Here is a 27,973-nt window from a genome sequence, read left to right on the forward strand (position 1 = left end):
GTCCATGCTCCTGTAAATAGACTCTGTCTATCTTTTCTGAAAGTTCCCTTCAGGTACTGGAAGGCTGCTCTAAGCTCAGCCCGGAGCCTTCTCTTCTCCAGGTGGAACAACTCTCTCAGCCTGCCTTCCCAGGAGAGGTGCTCCATCGCTCTGAGCATCTCCGTGTCCCTGCTCTGGACTCGCTCCAACAGCTCCATGTCCTTCCTGCGCTGGGGACAGCAGAGCTGCATGCTGCACTCCCGGTGGGGTCTCACCAGAGCACCAAATGTACATTCAATATATAATTACTGTTACCAGTAACTATAGCAAAGACAGTTTAGAGACGATGTCGCGCATCACAGGGCCACCTTCAGGGAACCTGTGATGTGGCTCTCGCCGTCAGGCTCAGCTCCGTTGCGCACCACTCCCTTTCCAATAGCGTCGCGTCCCCGCTGCCCACAGCGCTGCTTATCCGCCGCCGGCAGCTCCCCCGCTCCATCTGGGCTCCCCGGCAGCCTTCCCGCGGCCGGAGGGGCGGTGCCGGCGGCAGGCCCGCCCAGCCCGGGCCCGGCCCCACGCCCGTCGCCCCGGTGACGGGGCAGAGCGGCCCGGCCGAGGGAGGGAGGCGGCGGGCGGGCGGGCCGGGGGTCGGCGGCGCAGCTCGGCTGGCTCCGCCCGCAGCGCCGCGGTGAGTGGGGCACGGCGGGACGGCGGCGAGTGCCCCTCAGCAGGGCTGGGAGCGGCCGTGCCCGGGGGCTGGGCCTCCCTGGGGTCCTCCCAGCATGGAGGAGGGGCTGGTTGGGGCTGCAGCAGGAGCAGCCCGCGGTGTGTCCCTGGAGAGGAGGGCTGCTGGTGCCGGCCCCCGGCGTGGTTTGGGGTGGCTCGGGTCACCGGTGGGGTCACCTCGCGTGTGTGGGGAGCTGCCCCGCTGCAGTGCTGGGCGTGGGGAGCGGCGGTGCCGCGTGGGTGCGGAGCCTGCGGGGACAGGGACCTGCCTGCTTTGGCTTCGGTGGGGCGGCTCCGGGCCTCGGCGGCCTGGAAGCTCCGCGGATAAAGAAGGGAGGTGAAGTTTTATTTCTAGGAGAACCGGGGTGAAACTGGCAGGCCGGGCGGTGCCGGGTCTCATAGCCTGAATGAGTGGCAGGAGCGCTGTGCTCCCCTTGGGCTGTGAGCGTGTTAAGGAAAGTACCTGGGCGCTCTTGGGAGGTGACTGAACGTCATCCGTGGAACTAAAATGGAAACAAGCATTTGTTTCCGTTCGCAAGAGAGAGAGGGGATCTCATTAAAGCACATGAATACCTCAAAGGCAGGTGACAAGAGGATGGTGCCCGGCTCTTTTCAGTGGTGCCCAGTGATGGAATGAGGAGCAATGGACATAAACTAAAACACAAGAAGTTCCACCTCAATACGAGGAAGCACTTCTTTACATTGAGGGTGGCAGAGCACTGGAACAGGCTGCCCAGGGAGGTCGTGGAGTCTCCAGACCTCTCTGGAGACATTGAAAATCCCCTGAATGTGTTCCTGTGTCACCTGCTCTAGGTGACCCTACCTTGGCAGGGGCTTTGGATTAAATGATCTCAAGAAGTCTCTTCCAACCATAATGATTCTGTGTTTTGTTGAAACTTACAGTGGTGCAGGTGCTGAAAGATGAGTGGTTCATGTTTCTTCTGGATGCTGCCCAAAACTGGAGACTTGGTCCAGCAGCACTGAAGCCACTGCTGTCCTGAAACTTGCTGTACTGCATTGTGGGAAGGGGTTTTGTGGGGGTAGGAAGAGGTAGCCTTGCTGGCATGGTGGAAATGTCATTAAAAAGTTGGTGTGAAACATTTCTGTTTGAAATCAAAGCTAGTTTGGAACAAAACAGAGGAAAATAATTAGAGCAAACTGGAGTTCTCAATTTGATATGCCCCTTCCTGAATGCCTGATACAAACAAGTGAAACAATATATTAGATTTTTAAAGGGACTTTAAAAAATAATTTAATTAGATCTGTTTCAAAGTACAAGTATTTATTGTCAATGTATTGACTTCTTTCTTGCAGCTGAGAGTCGTGCTTTTAAATAACTGCTGGCCTTTGATTAGAGTAATGGATTTGAGGTTAATCTCAAGAACTGGATCCACCTGTTGTGAGACGTGATTACTGGCAGCATTAGTAATATGCAGTCACTACCAAGAAGGTTCTTGTAGCAAAATCTGTCTGTTGTTTTGTGGTTGGATTTGGTTTGGGATTTGTTTTTGGTGTTTTTTTTTACTTTTAAAATGTGTATCAGCATACATTCTGTGCTGTGCAATGCTGCCAGTTCTGATCATTGCGAACAGTACTGTGCCACGGAACAGTTTTGGTGATTTCATCAGTTACTGTAAGCAGGTTGGTAAATTTTGGTTGGGGGTGTTTTGTCTCTCTGTGTGGGAAGTTTTTATTGGGTCATATATCCTATATATCTATCTGTTTGAGAGTATTTTGTTTAGGATGCAAATGAAGAAATGTAGGTGATTTGCTGCTATTCATTACATTTTGAAATGTAATTCAGACGTCTGAAATAATCTAAAATTGTTGCTAGTGCTTAAAACACCAGTAATATAGTAAAAGCGAAGTTTTGCTTCAATTCTCTACTTGTTCAGTACTTGTTCAGATTCACTAAATTTACACAAATTATAGATTCTCTCAATCTATTGTATTTTGTCCTCTGTTTGTCCCTGGCTTTAATCTTCCCTTAATCCCATGTAAAGAGATTATGTGCAGTATGTCATTAGGAACCTCAGACAAGCTGTTGTTTAGGCTAGGATTTCTCTTTCTGTTTGGTAGCTGACTATTACGACAATTTTACATTTTAGAGCTTTGTATCACTGAGGAAATAATATCATATAAGCATTAGTATGGAAAAGGCAACTCCAGAAGCTTTTCTTAACCAGAAGAGCTAGTCTGAGCCCTTGCTTTTCCTCAGGTTGGTACAAAAGACAAAACTGAACCACAAATTAGAAAAAGAAAATACAGAGAGACCACTGAGAAAAAATTGCACTCGAGCTGGGTATGGGTAGTGTAAAGTACAAAGTATGTAGAAGTCTGTTGTAGTGAAGTGTGAATCTTCAGAGCATTTATGTTCTAAATCATTGTGCTCTGTAATGCCAGTATACATCAGTGTGGGGTCTGTATGATGGTGCACAGACATTGTTATCAGGATATGTGGTTTTCACACCTTGTTTTGTGCATTTCCATAGAGTGTTTTTGACATTTCCATTTGATTATTGAAGGAACGTGCTGACTTTTCTGTACTTTACTTGATCAGGTGTTTTCATACCCTAAAAATTAAAGTATACAGCAGAAAAGGAATAAGGCAATAAAATATATTACAGAACAGACAAAATGCATAATTGGGTCTGTGATGTGTTGTATTACACAGAACTGCTGGAGGGAAGGAACACTTTATGTGAGGTTGTTTCAATTGCACATGCCAAAATATTAGAATTGGACAAAAGGAATTGTAAAAGTATATGATTAATGTAAACTCCAAAGAAAACTACTTGGAGAGCTGATAGGATTTAGGCAACAAAATGGGAGGATTTAAAGGTCAAAACTTGAGGTTTGTGTCTAGGTCTTTTTCTGTTTATTGCAAATATAAGTTTTCCTCATGTTGTTTTTGGTCCACTTTGTTAGCAGAACATGCATGCAGTTTCTCCACTTTTTTTAATGTAACTCTGGGAGTTCAAGCTAGGGCCATCTATGGCAGATATTGCTGAATCGTCTCAAAAAAAACATACCTTAAACAAGGTACAATGATATTTGTTGAAACAGAGAAACACAGGCACCCAAAACTTGTTACATTTACCTTCATATGATGTGCCTGTGTACACCTGTACACAAAATGCATACACAGTTTGTCATTGCAGGTGCTTTAGATGTGATGCTGTGTTTTAAAATCAGTATAAGAATACCCTCAGTTTTTGTGTTGGTTTGTTTTTTAATATATACATACAGCTAGCAATTGACAACTTGCAAGATACGTGTGCAGAATGTGTCTTAACTTGGAACAAACACACCTGATCATCTGCTTATTACTGGAGTGAAAAACCAGCCTTGTTGAAAAAAGGCATTGATGGTATTAAAGACTAGAGTGTATGCAGGCATTTTGGGCAATAAGATATAAAGCTGAACTCTGAGAAAAACAATTGGCTTAAGTATTAAGTATGAAAGTCCAATTTAAAATCTAGTCATAATTTGAGATGCCTGTTTTACCTTTTGGTAGGGCTGGATTTTAGCTTTGTTTCAGAAGATGCTATTGACCAGAATAGCTGTGGCTTTAGGGGAGGGGAGGTGTAGATGGGTGTGGATAAAAACTTCTTTATATTTTTCCCTGACAAACTGGTGGTTGTCTGGTGCCAAGATTATAAATTGAGATGTCCACTAGGTCAGTTGTTACTGGGATCTTGACAGGTGATGTGAGATTCTTTCCTGGTAACAGAAGCAACAGGGAGTAACATTCTGTGTTGTAACTTCTTTGAGGAAGCAGCATTTCAACTAAGAACAATTTAGAAACGTTGGTCTATTGTCCAGGCAGATGTTTCCTTTACACAGCAGGTTAGTCTGCTTGAGAATGCATCGTTCACTCTCCTTGAGAAGCAAATTTTATTGTTGAATTTTGCCAGGCCTGCAAATCTCAGGCCTGAGTCTTGTTATTAGCTGAATTTGCGTTCCTTAATCTGTTTGGACAGACCAGACTGTAGCTAATTCTAGCATAAGGATAAGGACTGCAGAGTTGCATGCTGAGTTCTCCATCTCCTATAAGGTAGACTGACAGTGTGTTCCCCTTGATTTGAGTTTTATTTTGTATTTTCAGACAGCAGAAGCAAAAGGTAGAGATAATGCTGTTATTCAGTTAACATTCAGTGGTTTGTTTGTGTATTAGCATTTGGGTTACAGTGAGTAAATGGTACAGTTAGTTTTTCCTAGTCCTGCATAAATAAGTGGGTGACTCTTGTGAGTTTGTGTGTTTCATATCAGGCAACTGGCCTTCATCTGAAGTGTTGGTGAGGGACAGTATTGTGTGTAATGGAAGCTGGGGTTCAGATTCTAATTTGGATCTGGATTCAAATTAAGATTTGCATGTATTCAAATATCATGATTCAACGTTGTTCAATGTGTATTCTTTTCCAAATGACAATTCAGATTCAATCTTCCATATCAGTGCTTGTTAGCTCTGTGCTTCTCTCTGCAGGCATTATAAAACTGAAGAATAAACTTGAATCTTCTGCCAGTACTGTGCCTAAGAATTAAGTGAACTTCAGAGCAAGATATCCAAGTATATTTATAACAAATCAGTTTATCTTGGTGAAGAATGCAGCAATTATCTTGCTGCTTCACCTCCTTTCCTCAGTATCTTTTAAGCATAGAAAATCTACTTGCATTACCAACCCAAAACAGTGTTCAGACCCTAGATTTACTATGGCACCCTGTGCAAAATCTGTGTTCTTATTATTTTCCAAAACTTCAACTGTGCCTTTGTTACAGATCAGGAAGCTGCTGCTATCTGCATATGCAGAGTAAGGGGTTCCATCAGAATACACCACCTTTAAAAACAGTTCTCTTTTTCTAGGGAATTACGACAATAACCTTGACTCTCCAGTCTCTGCTTACTCTAACCATAATTGTACAGTAGGCACCTTCTGTGGTTTGAAAGATTTAAAGGAACTAATTACATCTAAGTCTTCTACTTAAAAGAGCACATACAGATCTGGATCTGTATGTTGTTTGATACAAATAGTAGAATGTCTCTTTCCTAAAATACTGTAAACCGACCTAGTCTTTTTTTATTATTATTTTTTTTAGGATCTGTGTGAGAATGACCATGTTCTTCTGTCTCCCGTTCTTCATAACTGGATCTCAAAGTAGCTGTAGTTTGGAAGAGAGCTGTGAGTATCCTGCTCAGTTATGAGAAACATTCACCAAAGTAAAACAATCTGGAAGAAGATTTCTCTTAAGAAAATCAAAGGGTACAGAACCCTTTAATAAAACAGAAGACATTTAGAATTCCACAAGCTTTTGGCTGAGTCTTAAGAAAAATGAACCGTTACACAATTATGAAACAACTGGGTGATGGCACCTATGGCAGTGTGTTGATGGGGAAGAGCAATGAGTCAGGAGAACTTGTGGCTATCAAAAGGTATGTAGCATCTCAATTCAGTAAAAGGCCTTGCAAAATCCTAAAGATTTTCACTTTTGACTTTGTTGTTGTCTTCCATTTGTGTAGAATAGTAGAATAATGTAACAATTTTTTTTTTTAGTTAAGATGTTTATCAAGGTGATTGTGAGTGAGATTTCAGGTAACTGATCAATAGAGAGGCACATCAGTTTAAGTTACTGATTTACATTGGCCTGTAAAATTGCATGCTGCTTTTGTACAGTTTGAACCTGCTTCCTTCTAAAATGTTGTTAGGCTAGCACCAAAGGAGAAGCAAGAGTGAATGTGATTAATTAGGAAGTTCATTTACATGAATTGTAGGAATAGCAGTCTTAGCTGGTAGATTTGAAATTCCATCCCAGCCCCCCAAATCTTTGTAAGTACGGCCTTAAGTTTCTTGTGTTGCTACAGTGATAACACTAACAATCTGGTCACGTAAATAAAGGCTGTCTCCTTGGATCTAATAAAGTTGTGTTCTGTGTAATCAAGAACATGGTCACACTTGCATTAAAAGGTGATTACAAAGCAAGAAAAATGTTACTCAAGGAGTGGGGAAGTTCCCCTTGTATCCCTAGAGAATTGCAAGCAGGACATAAAATGTAAGTTGAAATACCAAAAATTGTACCTTGCTGAGAGTTTTGTTTCTCTTACTGCAGTAAGATAATTGTAATATAATTGATTGACTTTTTCTTTAAGAATTTCTGAGAATTTCAGGTTTCTCCATATCTTGCTGGTACTGTTACTGAAGTTAATATTAATATAAGCTAAAGAAAGAATCTCCAGTTGATTATTTTAATTATTTTTAGCAAAAGGAACAGTATTTTGTGTAAGTGGTTTTCATTCTTGTGATTTCAGGATTTGGAATTCTTTTGTGTGATTTTTAAATTTGGGACTTGAGAAGGGACTTGAAGATACTTTTATTTTAAATGAAAGTCTTGGGTTTAAATCTCTTAATTTTAGGCGCTAGAACTTTACAGAAACACAACAATGACATTCACAACTTCATCCCAAGATCTGAGCAACACCAAATATCCACATTTGGATTTATGCAGGATGTACAAATAAATGTATTACACTTTTGTGTATAACAGTTAGAGTCTATGATGTTGCTTGAAAAAAATGAAACTTTTTTAATTAATATCTTGGAACAGATTTTTAAAATCAAAGCAGATGCTTAATTATAATAGTAAGCAGTCCAGGTATTTTGCAGATTTCAAGAATATAATTTTTTTGTTTTTGGCATAAGGACATGATTTTCCATGTTTTATGTGCAGTGTCATTGTTGCTTACCTTATTATTAAAAGCACAAATCAAATGATAGAAAGTGATTTTATGAGACTTTTACTTTGGAGTAACATGGTCTCTGGCTGTACTCTTCTAAAAATAGGTCTCAGTGTTTGGTGATTACAATTATAAGCATTGAGTTTGTTTTTAGTTATATTGATGATGGGTATGTTTTTAATTGAGTTCAAAATATAGGTAGTGCTAGACTTAGAAAACATTGCTTGGGTTGTCTTATTCTAAAACATTCTGTACTGTTCACTGAAAATGCTTTATCTTGGACTTTATTTCAGAATGAAAAGAAAGTTCTATTCATGGGATGAATGTATGAATTTGAGAGAAGTCAAGGTAAAGTGGTGAACATACCACATTTAAAAATAAAGTGTTTTGTTAGGCTTGCATGAGGGAAGGGGGTGGCTGCCTTGTCCAAGCATAAGGTCAGACTCTGTGAACTCCTTAAATGGTGACAGATTTCACAAAACCATGGGCTGCTGGCACTCCTAGAGGTCCTGCTGATTTGTGGAATATCCCACTATTCTCAAGCAGTGGCCCTGTCTCCTAGCCAAGCCTCTTGTCTTTGAGGGGAAAAAAAAGAAATTGATTTTGTAGTTGTGTATTTCTGTGGTTTAGCATCCTGCTCTTTCATTTTACTTGCAGATTTCTAGCTGTGTATCCATTTCTTATATCTTTTAATTGGGGCATCTGTTGAAAGCACTGGGAGTTTTGGCTCGCCAAGCGATAGAATAACACTTAAAATCCTGGGCTTAAATTTCAAGTCTTTCCATGCTTTGGTCATCTGATTTTCTGCATATACAAAATTCCTTACTAAAGGACTTCAGATTTAACTTACTGGAAATTTCACAAAATCAGTATATCCAAAAAGAACATCTGTAAGAGAATCTTTGTTCATGAAAGTTTCATGCCAAAAAGAAAAAAAAAAAAAAAAAGAATGCTGGGTTTTCTTACTCAGTTAAGTGAGCAAGAGCTCTTGCAGCTTCAGATTTGACTGTCATTGCAGGGAATTAGGTTTTTGTGCTAATCTTTACTCCAGCTCTGAGGTAATCCCTAGAAATAGGTTTAAACTACTATTAATATAGTTGTTGCTTGTACTTTGAAATTTATTCAGACTGCTAGGTTTTTCTTCTTTAAAACAGATTACAAGATAAATAATGGGGTATCATATGAACATGTTGTGTGGATCCTGTGCTAGAAACTTACATGTTAAAAATTTAGTTCTGATAAGGAATCAAGGTCACTGTGGAGTTATCTGAAGCTGTATTATGCTCTGTTGCAGTCTCTGAAAAAGCTAAACCATGCCAATGTAATAAAATTGAAGGAAGTCATACGAGAAAATGACCACCTTTACTTTGTATTTGAATACATGAAGGAAAATCTCTATCAGTTAATGAAGGATAGGTATGTCTTTTTTTCTACAAAAAAGTAGTGTGTTATCATGCTTTATTTGATGATTCTCATACTACCTTGAAGAACACATTGGAATTTTTGGGTTTGGCTCTTCTTGCAGCTCCACTGATGTGAACAGGAGTTGCTGCACCTGCTTATCTGAGGGCACTTAAAGTGGGTGAAATTAAGGCCTGGTAGAGTTCTGAAATGAGAATTAGTTGCATCTCTCTTAATTTGACTTGATGGGTCTGTTTTCATTGCTCATTATGTGTTACGCAAAATGAAGAAAAGTGTGTCTCGAAGATACATTATTTTTCTTAATTATGTCAAGTTGTTACCCTGTGTCTTCACAGAAACAAGTTTTTCCCTGAGTCAGTCATCAGAAACATGATGTATCAGATCTTGCAAGGGCTGGCTTTTATCCACAAACACGGTAGGTTTCCTACTAGAGTTTAACTGTGTAGTGCTTTTTTAGAAAATAAGGTCATGCACAGAAATAACATTAATAAAATAACCTAGGAAGGGCTATTAATCCTCTCTAATAAAATCATGGTTACATATTTTAAGTGTGGTACAATTTTAAACTTTGCCTGAAGTTACTCTTTGTTTTCCTGTAATAGGATTTTCTTCGTTCATTTCATTTTCTTCTTTTTGGAAAGCATTGGATGTTGTTCATACACTGTTCAGTAGTTCTTTCTACTTTAGTTAGCACATGAATAAACAGACTAAAGAAACTTGTATGCTGTGCTATACTAAACACTTCTGCTTCCTCAAAAGGATCTAATTGAGCAGCATTGATACATCAATACCCTTGTATTGAGATACTATAACTAATGTGATACTCTTCGTATAAAAAATACAAAAATAACTTGTTCACTAAGAAATTCAAACGATATCCTTATCGAATACAACCTGGATTTAAATATTTTAATAGATGGGGTGTTTCTAGGAATTACAGGCAGAGTCTAAACAAGAAGTGAGGTGTACTCACAACAAAAAGTTCCACAGTGTTTGCAAAACTCCTAATGTTCATGTTTAATATCTGTCTGCAAACTGTGTTCTAAAATACTGATATCAAATTCCTTTGGATTTAAAAAGGTAGTAATTTACTGTCATGCTTCACTTTTTTATTTTGTAGTTCTTCACATCACATTGTTATACTTAAGACTTTCCAAAGATAATAAAATATTAGCTGAAAATAAAATAAGAACCAGTGTTCTTAGTGAGGTTTGATTTGCTTTCATGTACCCTGAAGAGGCCTGTTGATGAATTAAATGAATCATTAGTTCTCTTCAGTATTATTAAATACCCAGAAATTGCCATTTTCTTGTCCTCCTAATCAGGATCATACACTGTTCTCTGATTGGTAGCATTCTCCTTTCCATCCTCATTTCTCCATGAAATAAATGAGAAAATTAGATTTTAAGAAAAACTTCCAATTTTAAGTTACAATATTAATATTTTGATTGGATCATAAGTGTTTGGGAATAACAGGTATGATAAATTTGAACATTTACATTTCATTGTAATAATTTCAGCCAATTTCTTGCAGTTGTTTTCAACATATGCATGCAGAAATTCAATGCTTTATTCTAGCAAATGGATTTCAATCAAATTAATATATAACATAACAAATTGAGTGTTCCAATTAAACAGCAGAATTAATTTGCTTAGTGACTTAACCACTGCCCAGGTATAGAGGTCCTCAAGCCAACAGCAAGAATTGAAGAAGCTTTATGTGCCTGCAGTACTAATATTAGCGTTTCTGAGCAGGATTTGGATATCACTTATAAGTCTGCATCTCCAAATTGTTGTCACAATGATAAATAACTAGTTAAAAATCATTCAAGGAATTTTATATATCAAGTAAGCATGTCAGATGCTCAATTTTTCATTTTACAAAACTGACAAAGCATTTGTAGTTTTTGCAAAATATTTCATTCTGAAATTGGTTTGTTATTTGATGTTGCTGCAACAGCCAATTCATTTTCCTTAGTGTGCTAATGACAGTTTACATTTGTCAATTTAAGAACACTTGGTGTAATAATCACTGGAGAGAAAATGTGTGCAGTTGTTGGGAGAGGGTTCTGATTATTTTTATTGTGAATTTATATTAAAAAAAATTTAAAAAGAAAAGATACTGAAAACCACTATATAAAAAATATTATTCCAAAACATCCCAAAGTAAATATTGGATTAGTCTTATTAGAAGTTGCAGCTTAAGAAATGATTCCATGATAATTTGCCATTCTTTTCTGTTTGGTCTTCTACAGGATTTTTTCATAGGGATATGAAGCCTGAAAACCTTCTCTGTAGTGGACCAGAACTTGTGAAAATAGCAGATTTTGGATTGGCTAGAGAACTAAGATCTCAGCCACCTTACACAGATTATGTTTCTACCAGGTGGTAAGTATATCAAGAATTTAATACATTAGCTTAACTAATTGCCTTCCTATGCCCATTTTACTTATTATTTCCTCCCATCCTCACAGGTACCGTGCTCCTGAAGTTTTGCTGAGATCATCTGTCTATAGCTCACCTATTGATATATGGGCAGTTGGCAGCATAATGGCTGAGTTATACACACTCAGACCTCTTTTCCCAGGCACAAGTGAAGTAGATGAAATCTTCAAAATTTGCCAAGTACTAGGGACTCCAAAGAAGGTAAGACTTTAAAAACCTCACACAATTGTATTACAAAGAAAATTAAATCAAATTATTACAAAATATTAAGTGTTCTTTGAGAATGTACATGTTAAATTATTGTTTCAATAAGTTTCCTGCAGACTTTTGGTTTTCTCAACTGTATTTCTTTTCAGCTTCCATTAAGGCATGTAATGCTAGTCTTTTATGTATACTAGCATCTGTTGTAAATCATACCATTATGTGTAGCCTTGCTCTTCCCTGATGAAAGCCAGATAAAATTGTTTAATTTAGTTATTTAAAGCTATTCATATTGGAAAGCAAATCAAAAGTCTCCTAGGATTTAATATGCCCCAGCCAATTTGCTTTCCTTTCCTGAAAGTGTAATTCTTATGTGCTGGCACTCAGAATTTGGAGCTTGTAAAATTTACCATAAATAAGACAAATTGTTTTTCTTATTTTTAAGGCATAAAAGAAACATTTAACCTCAAACACAGATGTCTCATAAATATTATTAGCTATAAGGAGTAATGGAGGGAAAATGGTCAGTGTTTTAGTGGAAACAATTCAGTTATTTTCCGGATGAGCTAAATACTGTTTAGAATTACAAGGAAGGTTTGGGTAATGCATAGAAGAATGGATGCAGCTATACTTACTTCAGTTTAAAAGCTGTTTTAGCAAATAGATGTAAAAACGTGCAATAAAAGAATAAGCTTACTTTCAAAAATTTGAATGAACTAAAAAAAAGCCCATATATGATTCAATATTTTTGGAGACTAAAGTAAGAAATATATATACAGATGTATATCAGTATTTTATGGGGGCAAACAGAGCTTGGTGGAATAACTGACCCAACTCAGTCCCTCAAGATCTGCAAAAGCCAAATCAGTTTAATTAGTGTTTTACTGGTATAAAATATAGTATAATTCTTGTCCAGTAAAGGAGCTGTTACCAATAGAGAAGTAAGGAACAGAAAACTTGGAAATAGATTAAGTTTAGCTAGGAATATGCAGAGCTTGAAGTGGTGGGATGGCATCCAAGAGAACATGCTGAGAAACAGGCGCAAACTCATGACAGAGCAGAGAGGAAAATGTCAGGTGGAGAGTTATAGATGACATGTTGTGGAAGTGAAAATTGAGTCTAGAGGCCTCTGTGAAAATTGGTATGATGTGTAAAACGGTGTCTGCCATGACACAGTTGTGCCTCAGAAATAATGTGCAATAGGAGCAGTATGTTAAAACTTGTTTTCAAATGCAGATATGAAATTTCTTAAGCAGATCACAAGTCTAGGATAGTAAGAAGAACATTTTGATGTATATGAAGAATACCTGAAAGACAGCACTATGCTGGCTTCTGGAACATTTTCAATGCGCAACATAAACAAGCTCTGAAGTGCAGGGAGATCAGAGAGAAGTTTGCACTGTGTGCAGTAGCAGAACAGCACTGAGCTGACTGCTGTGTTTTTTCTCTAACCTTACAAGGAGCTAACAGAAGCAAATCATGACTGTTTAGAGTCTGTCATTCCATGAATAGAGAGCTTATTGCTTGGGAAAGCAGGGAGCATTACCAGCTGAGTATTCCAGAGAAAACTATAGCTTCCACTAAAGACCCTAAGAGTTAAGGACACTGTAAGTCAGCCTTCTAGGATCAGGAAACAGTAATTAGTTACTTTGTGCTCCTGTCATCTGCTGGGCAGATTTGGGAATTTTCTGTCCTTACAACAACGCTATGGCATTCTTCAGGGAGATTACTGTGTAAGAGGAGTACTTAAATATTGTGATAGGAATTATCACAACAAATAATGCATTTATTACATGCGAAGTTCTGCATTCTAAAAAATGTAATCAGTTATTTTAATAGTCTGATTTGCAGGTAATTTTACAAATATTATTTTTTTCAGACATGCATTTTCATTTATTCCATTATCCTTCAATAATGAATTACAGGAATTATGCCCAGAAGCTATCTTCATTCCAGTCTACCTTCCTCTGTTTAAGTCCATAACACCATACCAATGACTTCTGTGAATCTGGGTGTTTTAAATAGTGACAGGAAACTATTTTGTTTTATTTTATAAATTAATTTGCTTTATTTATTTTATAAACAAATTAAATTGCACCATTCAAGTATTGGCAGTGGTGGTGCATTTGTAATATATGAATTTAATAAAAAAATTCATGACTAGTTATATACAAACTGCATGATAAGAGCATACTTGTTTGGAGAAACTTATACAGAGAGTAAGCTTCACTGGCACTTATTCAAAAAGAAAGATTAATTGAGTAGAACTTGAGTGGTTCTGCATCTGATGAAATTTTTAAAATTGTATTGAAGGCCGTCTGATGGAGTAGATTTTGCTGCTTGAGCTGGTAGATGGCAGGCTGAGAAGGATTATGCTAAAAAACAAGATTAGAATTTAGAGGGGTTTTTTATGTATAAAATTAGAGAAGTGGCTTTAAAGATATTTTTTTCAGTAGTGCACAGACTGCTCTGCGTAATCAGAAATAATCAGCTACCTAAATAGCTGTGGATAACCATCCAGCAAGCACATCTGTGGGAGTGGGTGTAGGGGCTATTCAGTGTGTTGTATGTCTACACTATTTTGTTGCAATAAAGACAAATACCATACCAGTATGTAGAGAAAGGAGTATTACCCATTAACATATGAACTAATCTTTCTGTTTCACTTGATATAGTCTATCCAGCTTTCTATTATTCTATTAGAGCTTTCCTTTTCAAGAGAGAAAAATCAAGAGTCTAGAGAGAAAATAAAACTTTAAAAGCCTAGACCCTAGGAATTGTTTAGGTTTCATTAGCCTGTACAAAGAAAGACTGGAAGAAAGGAAAATAAATACACCTTCCAATATATGGAAAGGTCACTCAAGAGGAAAGAAGCAAATAGTCTTTCTTGGTATCTGTGAATGATGGGACACTCACCAATGGTCTTTTATTTTCATATGAGAAACCTCCATTTTTCTAATCTTGAGGAAACTACTCTCTGGAATAGTCTGTATAGAGTGGTTGTGGATTGTCAGAAACTGGAAGCTTTTTGAGAGTTAATGCCTGTCAGGAAGGGACAAGGGTGTGGACTAAATGATCTTTTGAGGTCTTTGGTAATCCTATAGTTCTGTATTCCAAGAATGCAGTTATCTAGCAACAAAGGACTTCAGGGTTTACTTCTGGAAAGTTAAACAGTTTTTTTAAATAGTTCTTATCTGGTGATCATGTTTTTTTTAATGTTGCAATATTGTCTAGTTGTAACTTAATCATTGACTGTCGTAATGGTGGGATCAGTGCTATATTGGATAGGCTGTATCATGGTTATACCACTGCAGCACAATGGATGGAAGGGCCTCACCTCTGCCATTTCCATAAAGAGGGCATGTTGAAGTTAGCCATTGGGATAATTTCAGTGGTAGGTGGGATGTTCAGTACTGTTCGTGGTACTGCTGCAGATAGAATGTGTCCAAGTGTGGTTTTCACAGTGATGGTTCCACCTTTATCTACAGGAGAGCTGGAGGAGGGCTGCCATTGGACACTGATGCTGCTGGTGTTGTTCACTGTTTTTCACTGATGCTGCTGGTGATGTTCACTGGTGTTGTAATAATTGTAATGGAAAACAGGAGTGCTTGTTTTCAACTCTATAGAAAGGAGCCATGCAGACCAATCATGACTCAAGCTGCATTAAATTTTATCTAAATACCTCTTTGTTCTTTTATGGTGTTCTTTTTTCTTTCCTCTGAAACAGAGTGACTGGGCAGAAGGATACCACCTCGCTTCTGCCATGAATTTCCGTTTCCCACAATGTGTCCCTATAAGCCTAAAAACTCTCATCCCAAATGCAAGCAATGAAGCAATACAGCTTATGAGTGATATGCTGAACTGGAATCCAAAGAAGAGACCTACAGCAAGTCAGGTCTGAGCACATGAATGATTACGTATAAGACTGAACTTTCTTGCATTGTTAAATAATTGGAGATACAGAAACCAATTGTTTGTCATAACAGTGATGGCCACAAACTGTTCTTTTGAATGCTTTGGTGGGAATGTGACTAAGTGGTGAGAAGAGAAAGTTGTAAACCTGGCTCAACAGACATCAGAAACTCTTCAGTTATTTCTGCAATGTTGTCTTCTGTATTGGTGTATCTTAAAACTCTCTCTGTACAGGACAGAGAAATAACTGAGGTGCAAGTTTTTCTATTGTATCTATCAGTCACTTCTCCCACTTTAGTTTTTCACCCCCATCTGTACAAAGGGAGGTATTGAAAACTTTGAAAGCTTTGCATTTTGTGAAGCTGCAGATGGAATGTGTGGAAGAACTAATGACTATTTTTACTTAGAATGTAAACTTTACCAAGTAATAAGGAAAGAACTTTGTGAAGAACATACCAATAGGTCACAAAGGTCACAATTTTTCTCCAAGGTAATTTAAAAAAAAAACATATTGCAAGGACCAAAGATGGTTGTATTCTGTGGATTTTTTTTTTTGTATTATTCATATCTAATGTAATCCTATTTAGAAGGTATAAAAGAGGAATACAATTGGGAGAGAAAGGACATATTGCAGGTTATTCTAGGTGGATGTAATGCAAGTGATTCAGAAGCAGTTAAGCAGATGGTACCAAATAGAACAACCATTTCTTTCCACTTTATAAAGCATGTCTATTGTACAGTCACTGAGCTCTATCTGTTGTCCATTACTGTGTTTCTCTACACAAAATACTGCATGGTGCTTTATAAAAGCAAATAACCAGGCTTTTACCCAAGTGAGTTATCAAGGAAGCAGCTGCAGCAGTTGTGCGATCCACAGTCAAAAGGAAGAGTTTAATGCATATACATGGCAATGTGTTCAAAGACAGCGACTCTTGAGTGCAGCTGAGGCAAAACATCTCTTTGAGAACTAACAAAGAGTAGAATCCTACCCAGAAGGATTAGCACAGTGTGTTGTTTGGACATAGGAGGAGGTGTGTTACTAAGGTATGTCCATGCATTTAGCAGTGGATGTGAAAAGGTCAGAGGAAAAGGATGAAATAAACATCTGCCTTAAGAAAATACAGACACTGTATTTTCTTAATAAACACTGTGAAGGCACAGCAAGCACAGGGAACGTATTTTAAAGAAAAGCAAAAGCTGGTGATAAGAAAAATGGGGGAGAAACCTTGCTCATTAACATCCTCTAATTGTAGAACCCATACATGGCAATCGTCTCACTTCTGGGGGGGATGTTTTTGTTGGGTTTTTTTGTTTTGTTTTAAATAAAATCCCCAAGTTGTTCATTGAGTTGCCAAGACGCAGTCAGCAGTGGAAATTTAATAAAGCATGTGGTAAAGGCAGTGGGGCCTACTTGTTTTAAAATTGAAATTTGTTACTGCAGAAGTATAGAAAGGTGTTGACTGTGAAACACAGACTCCACCTAGCACTAAAGAAGGGAACAAAAGGACATGACTGCTGTCACATGTACAAGTGGATGAATCCTACTAAGTTATATGATAGGAAGAGTTTGAAATACAGAACTGCCAGTTCTCAATACATTCTGTTTACAAATGATCTCATTATGCATCCATCTTCTCTCTGCGCTGTAAAGATTGCTCAAATGTTTCAGAAAACAGTTTAGATCCTTGATGAGGTTACCAAAAACCAACTTGTTGAAGTAAAATTAACGTGTTGTATCTTCTTCTGCAGGCTTTGAAGTACCCTTACTTTCAAGTTGGCCAAATTTTAGGACCTCCTCCACAGTATCTGGAGAAGCAGACTCCTGTTAAATCGGTTCAGCCAACAGAGCCAAAGCCATCTTTACCTAAACTGGAAGCTAAGCCAGAACCTCTGTCCTCACCTGATTTATCTGACAAAACACAGACACAGCCCCTGCCAAAGGTTAACCACCAGCCTCTCCAGCAAATTCAGTTGCCTCAGAATACAGCTAACCAGCAAGTACCAAAGCAGCAGCAGCAGCCACAGGCACAACCTCTTTTTCCAATTATCAATAAAAACTCATCGCCTGTAAGTTGTCTTTAATAACTACTTAGATGGTTTTATTAAAAGTTCTTAGTATATTCAGCCAAGTGATCCCTTGAAAATTGTCATATGTTTTATTAGAAGAGACACAGATAGATAACTAGGGACTAATTGAGAATATAACTGCCTTCTTATTAAAATTTTACAGCAAGTCAGAAGAATAGATTGCTTGTAACAGCAATGTTCATATATAACAGCCCTCACTGACATGTTATGCAGTAATGGAGTTGAAAGAGCTATCACTTATTGACCTTTGAGAAACAACTCACACCAATACTGTCACTACACAGTAGAGAAGTGGAAAGGAGAACTTCACTTGCCTCATGTAGGAAAATACCCAAAACAGCTCATCCAGTTCCTAACCTTCTAAGAATTCAGCAATTAAGATTTAAGAAAGTTTAAGAAAACTTTGGTTTGTAACATTCATTTTACTTTTGATTTGTACTCACTTAATTGAAATGCAAAGTATGTTAAAAATAATAGGTATTCAGACAATACTGGAAAGCAAATGATAGTCAGATGGAAGGACAATTTTAAAACTGAGTAATTTCATTGGAACAAAATGTTAAAGAAAGACCCAACTAGTTTCTTTTATTTGCTGTATTTATGCTGGGGGCACAGCAGTGTTCTGCACCACTGTGCTCTATTTCTGATGGTTCATCTACCACTGTTTGGAGCAACAGTCCAGCAAGATGCCAGCAAAAGCGGCTGAGCACTGAACTGGGTTTGCAAACAGAATGTAAACCTTGCTACTTCAGGTAGACTCGAGCAATTTAAGGATGACAGTCCAAAAGAACTACACTCCAGATACATGCTGGCGCTATTGCTATGGTTTTGTGCTTTAAATCATAATGAAACTGACTAGAACAGGCACAACACACTGGGAAAAATTCCCTCGAAGTCTGTAAGCAGTAGTCATGAGTTACATTAGATACAAAATATAAAATTTTAGAATTGAATTAAAGTGCTTTTTTATTATTAACTTTTTATTATTTTAATGGGGTTTTTTTATAATTTAAATAGAAACAAGCAGCTAGCGGCCCTCTGAATGGTGTATTAGGTCCTAAAAACTGCAGAAGACGGTGGGGTCAGACTTTGGCAAAGGCTGCGGATAGCTGGGATGACTTGGATGACCCTGAATTTGGAATGTCATGTTCAAAGAAGCCTAGCATTGCACTGTTAAAAGAAAAGAAAAACAAGGAATTTCTTTTTAGGTAGGTCCTATCCTACAATCATAAAATCACTATTTCTTTTAGCAAACAGTATCCAGAAGTAAATTTATAGATTGATTAAGACAAGTCTACTAAAATTCAAGTCACCAAAATTCTGCAAGAATGCCAAGAGTTGCGTGAAGAGATCAGCTTTGGGTGTGGTATTGTTATATTGCCAGTAATAACTGAAGAGAATCAAATTTGCTTTCTGGTACTATGTGGTTTAGGTGTTCATTGTATTTTTAAGAAACTGTCTGTTTTACTAAAATTGGACATACTACTATAATTTCTTTTGTTGGTTAAGTGGTGCTACATTCTGCCATTTAGCCACATTTTTTTTTATTCCACACTGTTGGATGCATTTCTTTCTTCAAATCCCAGGTCAGGCTCTGGTGAGGTGTTAGGTTTGGCTGTTACTTTGTAGAAATAGATTCTAGTGATGAAAGTAGGATAAGTGAAGAGCACTGTATTCTTTAGGCTAAGGGTCAGCTTGTGGTATTCTGGTCTACAGTTGTTGGTCACATTATTTGAAAATTTTGATTTTTCAGTGTGCCAGAACCAAAAGCTTCATTCTGTATACAGCCAGGAGGGGAAAACAAGGTTCTGATGGGAAATGATTCTGGAAGATCAAATACATCAGCAAAAGATTACTATATAAACCAATCAAGATATCTGCCTGGTAAGGTTAAAAGTCAATACATAGAGAAAATACAAGCTGTGAACAATCTACATACAGTACATTTAAATTTTAGATTTCTCACTGGATAATTTTATTGTTCATAACCAGGCTAAATTTTCAAGTTTTGGACTAAACGCCTTTTCCCTGAACATATCACAATTGATGCAGATGTTCCTGGCTATGTAAATGTAGCAAGACCTCAACACTGCTTGCACACCATACAAGTTCATAGGCCCTCTTATGACCAGTTACAAAAAATCCCCAGTAATATAAATCCAACATCTCTTGAACTACTAGGAATATATCCTGATTAACCCATAAGCAAGTGTATGTGAGGACTAAAGAAACTACATCCATTTTTTTCATCAGGAACAACATTGATAGGAGTAATGGATGCAAACTGAAAGGGGAAATTTAGAAAAGATATACAGAAGAAATTCTTTATTGTGAAACTGGTAAGGCACTGGACAGATTTTCCAGAGGAGCTGTAGATGCCTCATCCCTGGCAGTGTTCCTGGCCAGGTTGGATGGAACATTGAACAACCTGCTCTAGTGGAAGGTGTCCCTGCCTATGCCAGGGGGATTGGAAGTGTATGATCTTTAAGATCTCTTCCAACCCAAACAATTCTATGACTCTATGATTTTATATAGTGAATATTTACCAATTTTGCAGTGTCAGGATGTTTGGGGTTTCTGAACATAAGTTCTGATAAACACAGTCCCCTTCTTTGTATAAAGTGTTTAGAAATAACCAGCCGCTGGCACTGATAGGAATTTACATGCTCACTTCCCTTCCCAAGGAAGTCATCTTTCTGTAGAGATAGATAGCTTAGTCTAAATCTGGGTAATTTTTTCAGGAAAATAATATGATATTATGTAATTACTAGGAATGAGAATGGAAACAAGGGGAAAGCAGAGAGAAGGTTTCCTTTAGTTAGTATTCTGAATATATTCTATAATAAAATTATTTTCTTGATGTCTCACCTAGTATCCTTTATTTGTTACCATGGTGGTTTGTACAATTACAGTAATCACATCATGACCTCTGTAATCCATGTTTAGGTAGGAGAATTTAGGTGGCTCACAGAGGAATTCCTCATTGTCAGGCAAGTTGTTTTGTTACAAGATATGTCAGGAATTCATTAGGGTAGTGATGACTTTTGAATATGAAATCACTTCTTGAATGATAAATAGGATTCCTAGAGGCTCAACAATTTAAGTCCAAAAGAAAAGAAAAAGAAAAAAAATAAAGGGCGAGGAGCTTCCCTTTCTAAAGGTAACACAAATGGAAAGCTTATCTGTATTTCTTATCTTTTTTAAACCACAATTCTAATGTCTGGTTTTCTGTGAGAAAGGCATAAATGTAAAAAAAATAATTAATTTCCACATTTAAGGGAATAATAGGCCTAAGGAACATATTTGTTATTTATCCATTTTACTTTAGTTCTACAACCAGTGGATCTGGGAGCTGCTTTCATGAGGTATAATCTCATTAACTCCTGTAATACTTGTAACATGCTGAAGTAACAAGACCCTCTTTGTCCTACTTTATATCTTTACCCTTGAAGAAATAGTTTATTTTCAGCCTAGAGAACCCTAGGTTTTGATAGGTATTTTTAATTTGTGTTCCTTTTTTGACAGACAAATATAAATTACGATATTATGGTTTTCTATAAACCAAGGAACTATACTAAAAAGTCTTTTAAAAGCTCTCTTGAAAGCATGAAGAGAATTGTTTTTAAATCAGTGTCATGAGTCTTCATGGTTTGCTTAAAAATCTAGCCTAATCAATGGACACTGTTAATTTACATTAATGGTGTTTGCATTATAAGATAAATAATTTGGTGTTGGTTTTCTGTTCTAGAAATGTCATTCATTGGTTGAATTATGTTTAAAATTTGGTATTTATAGCATTTTCCATCATTTGTTTTCTAAGGTGTAAACCCAAAGAGTGTCTCTTTAGCAGCAGTCAATAAAGAAGGATCACACGGAACCTGGAACAACCAGTTGTTTTCTAAATCACTGGCAAATGCTGGGGGAGGATTGACTTACAGCAGAAATGCTGCAGGTAAAAGTGTCACTGAAAATGGTCACATTATATCTCATCATACTTTATTAAATTAATTTAGTTAAGACCATCTGGTTTAATTTCTGTCGTTAAACTTAGCTCTAGCCTCTTTTTTTTCCTCTTGTTTTAGGAAAAGACTTAAAATAACAACTTTTTCATATGCGAAATAATGTATTTTGTTTTCAGAACATTAGGAACATGTAGTTTATTTAAGAGGGCTTTTTTTTATCAGCCTCAACATTTCTCTAAGGCAAAATAAGAGCAAATAGTTACAAATGCTTTATTTTTGAAGGATTGTAAGTTTATGATCAGTCAACTTTGCAGATATGACCAACTCCTTAAAATTGTGAATGGAATGTGACTGCATTGTTCATAAATCATGTCGTTATTCCGTAATTAGAGTGGACCTTGTAAAGTAAATTGTTAGACTAACACTTCTTGTTGAAGAAAACAAGGATAAGACTTTATAGTTACAAATGTGTCAGACATTCGTTCTTGCTTGCTCTTTTTCCCTCCTCATTTCTTTTACATCAACTTAATTGTTTCTTCATACCCTTCCTCTAAAGTTCTGTCTTTCCATCTTTTTGTTCCTTAAATTTTCCTTGTCTACAGATGAGAACTTAATTATACCTATTGAAAAGCTATCGTGCAAAGAAAGGTTGAATGAAAAATTAGAGGATCCAAAAGGTAATTTATAGCAATTATAGCCTGGTTCTTTGTACATTTCCTAGTTATGTTTTACAGTTTCTTGTAAAAAAATACACTGGTAATGTAGATTCCTGATGGTTGTACACTTCCATTTTCAGTTGCAATCTGTTTTGTCAAACTTTGCTCTCTTCATTATGGCTTCTTCTGGATTCTTGGAACTTACAGTGCTTTAAAAGGCAGAGAATATTTTATTACCCTCATTATAATCCACAGCAGGTCACTGGATAATGAAGAAGTGATCCTAATGCAGCACATGCATCTTCCCTCAGGGATAGCTTGTTCATGAGAGCACTCAGGACTTGTACCATTTCCTGCATTTGGATTCTCTATGCATTACACTGATCTTACAAGTGCTACGGTTGCACAAGTTTTGGTGGAGTTACCTTAGCATAAAAGGGAGGAAACTCAGGATTCCAGACAGCCTAGTGTGTGCCTTATAGTTCCACTGCTCTTAGCTCTGAAATTATCACAGAGGTCTGGGAGTGTTTCTGTGAAGAGGAGCATTATAGGATTGCACAAAGGCCAAAGATTTAGGAGACAGAAAAACTGTCAAAGCAGTTACTGTGTTTTGCTGCAACTACCAGTGAAGCTGTGATGAATATACTCACACTTGATAAAGGTCAAAATAAATGCTGTGTGTAGCCTTCTACTTCACAAATTTAATACTACTGAACACAGAACCATACCACTTAGAGAAAAACATTTCTCTCTGGACATTGTGCCAGCACAGTCTTAACACTGTCCCTACTGATGACAGACATGAGGAACGTAAGAAATCTTCTTGGATCAGAGAGTGAAAGTATTGTATTAGATCACTCTTCTACTGGACACTAATTTCAGTACTAATTTTGTGTGTACATGCACAATGCTTCACAGTTTCCAAATGAAGGTGATTATGTCAACCTTCCCAGGGTAGCACTGCTTTAAAGAAAGATCTGGACTAAAACTAAACACAAACAGAATTATGACCAGGGTTAAAGAGAGAGGATAATTGGGTTTGACTTTCATAGCAGGCCTTTAACTGTGGGAACTGTCAAAGTCAACTTCCAGGTGGTGCACCCCTTTCCACAAGAGAAGTTAGGTTCCATTCTTTTACATAGATTTTGGCCAAACAAGTTGAGCACAAGAGTAGTACTGAGCACTAGTTAAACAAGCTTCCAGTAAAGCAAGCAGATATAAACAAAAGGTAAGATCCTACAATTCTTCGCAACTCAGTGTAAACCTTTCTATGTGGTCTTAAGTTTAATAGATGTACTAATGAAATGTTCATCCTGCTCTTTTTCTATATTCCTGATGAATTTCTGTGTGCTAAGTGCTGAAAAGGCTCCAACTAATACACAAAGCAAAGAATTAATTCAATGAAGGAATGTTTTTCAAGAGCTGAGCACTAGGGAGGTTTTAAAGAACACTCATACTTGGTACTCTTGTGGTACTGCAAATATATTTTGAAGTGACTATAAAAAGTAGGCAAGGTTTTCTGAATGCAGCTGAAAGTTCTAAAATTCTGTAATGTCAACAGGAAATCCTGGCTTTGTAAGTGCTGGTGCTTACAACCCATCAGGACTATACACCTCTTCCTTCCATAAAAAAGAAGTTGGATCAGCTGGACAACGGATACAGCTAGCACCTCTTGGTCCACCTGTTTCAGGTTAGAAATATTCTTTTACTACTCATATCCAAGCCAAAGAGAAGTATTCACTTTCCATCCTTCCAAAGAGATTTATTACTCCTTGATAAGGTTTTTCTCAAGCCTTGTAAATAAAATTGTTAGACATAAATTCTTCTTAACATAAGTGAACTGAATGTACGTGTTTAGAGGCAGTCCTGATAATTAAGAGATACCATTACTACTAATATTTTTTAGATAAAAGAGAAAATAATTACAGGAAGTGCAAAGAAGATTTGGATAATTTGCTAAACTACTGTTTGTTAGTGGTGATGGGCTAAGGAAAACTGTAAAAACGTAACTCCACAACTCTGTAGTAAATTGTCATGTAGATGGGACTCCATTCATTGTTAAAAACAATGTGAAATCTGTTCTGAATGTAATTGTTACCTTGGATCCTCTGCAGTGTGGGTGACATTCTGAGCACCTTCTTTGTTGGTAAGTTTCTGATTCAGAGAAGATGAACAGAAGTGCTCAGGATGCAGGAGCAACTGGTTTGTGAGTGAAGATTTAGAGCTGTTGTCCAAACCCAGCAGCACATTTCTCTAGTTACTTCAGCAGAAACAGCAAAGACCTGAACTAATGGTGAATTGTTTAAACAAAGGGTCCGTGCAGACCAATCTGATATGGTCCTGCCTAATAATGTTGTCTTTTTGCTGACATGTTCCTTTGAGTTACCTGTTCTCCTTAAGAACTTGCAAGTGGCTTCAGAGAAGCAGAGAGGGAGGGAAGGAAGGAGATGGCATACCTATATATAATATGCTTAGATGTATGCATATTCTGTGTCTGACTTGATCAGAAGCCCACTTCATTATCTTATTGATTCACTGCTGAAACACAACTGTGAGAGTTGATTTGTCACAATGCATGGATCAAGAAGTTCACAGGAGCACAAAATCTGCAACTCTCTCTAGACTGCTGTGAATAGTGCAAAAGAAAAGGGATTACATATGGTGTTGTGAAGGGAAATAAATTCACTGTTATTCTGTAATTAGAAAGGGAAAATGTCTAGTAGAAGTCAGAAAGGCTGGCAGATGGAAGTCAATTAAGAGACTCCTCCACGTCCTGGAGAAGAACAAGAATCCTATTGCTTAAATCCCTCATATTTAGTTTAAAGTCTTCAGACTTGTAAGGGAAGAGAGATAAGGAGAAAGCAAATGGCAGGTTTTATCTTCTAGATGTCAGTATTTGAACATGAACATTTTTGGTGACCCTTTGCTTTATACTATCCAAAATGTACCAAGTTATGCTCTCAATTGGTTTTTCTCTCTTATTTTTTTTCTGTTAAGTTTTTCTATGCTATATTTTAAGTAATTTAGTGTAGTATATAACATTCACTTTTCTGAGGAAAATGCCAGCAAAAGTGACCTTTATTGCCAAGGTAGTATAGGCTGGAAACAGACTTGCTGATGAAAGATAGGGAATGCCAGCCTACAATAAAAAGAAACAGTTTTCAAAAAGATGGTGACCTGACCCCAAATTTCAGCTTCTTGATGTTTCTCCTTTTTAAATGTCTTGATCCTAACTTGTTCCTTAACAGGTTCAATCCACTGTTGAAAAATACTACCAAAATAGGTGGTTTTCTGTAAGAAACAGAATGATACATAGGCACTAAAAAACCCATTCAGTTTAAATATTAATTTTGTTTTAAAGAGTATCAGTACATAATAAAATAAGACTAAACTACTAAAGTAGGAATGGAAGGGGCAGGACCTACCCTTGGAGTGCTAAGGAAACAAGAGGTCCCAGCTGGCTGATTTTAAAGGTTTGAAAGAATGGCTGAATTGGTCATGAACATGAAGAAATGTCAGCTCCTGCAGCAGGGCAATTACTTTAATCACATGAAACTTGAGGGAATAGCAACTATCTGAAATGCCAAAAGGGGAAATCTGAACAGGAAGGCCTGGAATATAGTAGTGCCCTACTGCTAGTGCCTAGAGATCAGGTGGATGCCAATATTAAGAGAGAAAAAAAGCCTTCAGGCTTGGAATAAATCCTATTAAAGCAATGGAGACATGGACAATGGAGCAAAGAAGACTTGCCATCAAGTACACCAGGAGTTCTGAGCCTAAGCAAGGGTGGAATAAAAGGCATAAAATCTCAAAAGGAACAAGAGGGTCTCCAGAAGCTGTCCTTCAAGCTAAGCTGTCTGAATCTTACTAAGTTTATCGATGTTATAATAACATGCTTTTTAAAATATTTGCAATAGAAAAAGAACACTTTCATTCTGTAGCAGTTTTGTAATAGGAGATACAGAATTGTAGGCATTTGCATCAGTTTTTCCACTGAATTTCATTCTCAATGTTTCCTTGAGGGATTGCTGCGAAACAACTATTCATTAGGTGAGAATAATACACACAAACTATAGGAAAAAATAGTCTTATCTGAAAACAAGCAAAGACAGCATGCTCTCAGGCACATGGTGTGATTCTTGGGGTTGTCTTGTGTGGGACCAGGAGATGGACTCAATGATCCTTATGGGTCCCTTCCAACTCAGGATGTTTTGTGACATGTAGGAGATGAAAGCATCCTGCTAATATTAGCATCCGTGAGTACCATAAGTCATCTGTAAGCTCTCATTCTTTTCTCTGTAGATGAGTAAAATACCTTTTTAGTCATAATTAATTCTGAGTTCTTGTTCCTTTCAGATTATTCCTGGAAAAACAAAGCTGCTCGTCCTACATTACCAGGTCCTACTTTCAATTCAGCAGCAAAAAACATGAGTATCTTAACTCGCCCCCCCACAATCCAGCGAGTCCATGGGAGAACAGACTGGGTGGCCAAATATGGAGGGAACAGATAGAAAATGCCATCCTGTGTGGATATTATGTGCACTGCATTCAGTTCTCCTGCACTTGGAAGCCTGAAATGCCTCTTTGCTCCAACTTTTCCTAAGACTATGCAATCGTAAAGAAAAAAAAGACCTTGTGTTATATTACTTGTGTAGTACATATAATACCATGTAAAATATTGGCTGTAAAGTAGAATGCTATGAAGTATTGTACCACACATATTGCCAAAACTGAGTAGTAGATTTCACCCGATGTTTTTCTCTAGATGGATCTGCTATCCTTGAACTCTTTAGAACAACTGTTAGGGTTGTTCAACCAGTGCAGCATCTGCTGGTGTGTGCTTGAAGCACCCAAGCAGCACAAAGGGCTGAAGCAGAGCAGCACAGGCTTCCTGGTGTGAGGCTGGTTCCTTAGCAGGAAGATGAGAGTGAAAACATAGATCTGGCTTTTTGAAGAATTTCAGTCTTCTGCAAGGATTTCAGAACTCATTTGTAACTAAGAGTTACTCAGGGTCTGTAAGGTGCAAATACTCATGTAGCGATGAGAACTGACACCCTTGTATTAGGACATAGGCAATCCACTGATAGACACTACACAAGGAGAGTCTAGAAACTTGACTGATACAGGACTGTTGAATGATATAGCAATATTGGAGAATAGCTGAACAAGTACTGAATGCTAGACTTATCAAGATGTAAAGTGTTAGATTCTGCTGTTTTAATTAACTTATTGTCAGTTTTGGTCAAAAATCTGTAGAGATTTATCGCTGTCCTGTACAAGGGAGTGTCACAGTGACCCTTTAAGGAGTCTAAAACACTGCAGTCTGTCAGTCATTTTAAGGGTGAATTAGCCAAAAACACACTAAACTCTTATTCCTACATGTCTTTATTTGGTGATCAAACTAAACTACAGAATTTGAATAAGCTACGTGAGGAAGGATATTTGTTGTTCTTCAAAGACACTGCTTTCTGTTTTAGATTTTAAAGGCCAATTTAGGTACCTGAAAACACACACAAAACTTTAATAATTCAGTATGTCACTGCTTATATGTTCATTCAGTGCTTTCCCCAGCTTTTAGGTTAACTTTTATAATAATATTGCCCAAAGGACTTTGCAATGTACAATAAATTGTTTATTAGGATGTTGAAATGGGCTACTTCTGTTAACAATTGCATTTAGAATAAATGCTTTAGACTTAATAATGACATTAAACTTGCCATTTTAAAGTACAAACTGAATATGTTCTTTAAAGATGTGAAGTTGTTAATGATGACTTAAAGCATTGTAAAAAAAGAAATTTATTTGTATGGCTTTTATAAATGGATATTAAAATTTAATTTCCTGTTATTGAC

At 37.4% G+C, this 27,973-nt stretch overlaps 1 protein-coding gene across 6 annotated transcripts; it reads left to right on the forward strand.

The window, feature by feature from the left end:
* Positions 1-426: 426 nt before the first annotated feature.
* Positions 427-27,972, forward strand: MAK (male germ cell associated kinase). 6 transcript variants are annotated; one of them, XM_085051923.1, is made up of 16 exons: positions 427-667; positions 2,814-2,923; positions 5,803-6,136; positions 7,729-7,783; positions 8,730-8,851; positions 9,193-9,272; positions 11,113-11,245; positions 11,332-11,503; positions 15,231-15,398; positions 17,165-17,482; positions 18,521-18,711; positions 19,257-19,387; positions 21,324-21,455; positions 22,068-22,142; positions 23,683-23,811; positions 26,478-27,972. In XM_085051923.1, exons 3-16 carry the CDS (start codon positions 6,036-6,038, stop codon positions 26,630-26,632), a joined length of 1,962 nt encoding a protein of 653 aa, XP_084908049.1. In that variant the 5' UTR covers positions 427-667; positions 2,814-2,923; positions 5,803-6,035; the 3' UTR covers positions 26,633-27,972. The 6 variants fall into 6 exon arrangements, with proteins under 6 accessions (XP_084908049.1, XP_084908053.1, XP_084908048.1 ...); XM_085051927.1 differs by having other exon boundaries at positions 5,803-5,885; XM_085051922.1 differs by lacking the exon at positions 2,814-2,923.
* The last annotated feature ends 1 nt before the right edge of the window (position 27,973 follows it).

Source organism: Lichenostomus cassidix, chromosome 2 (genome assembly GCF_008360975.1).
Source record: "Lichenostomus cassidix isolate B80296 chromosome 2, HeHo_3.0, whole genome shotgun sequence".
Taxonomy (NCBI): Eukaryota; Metazoa; Chordata; class Aves; order Passeriformes; family Meliphagidae; genus Lichenostomus; species Lichenostomus cassidix.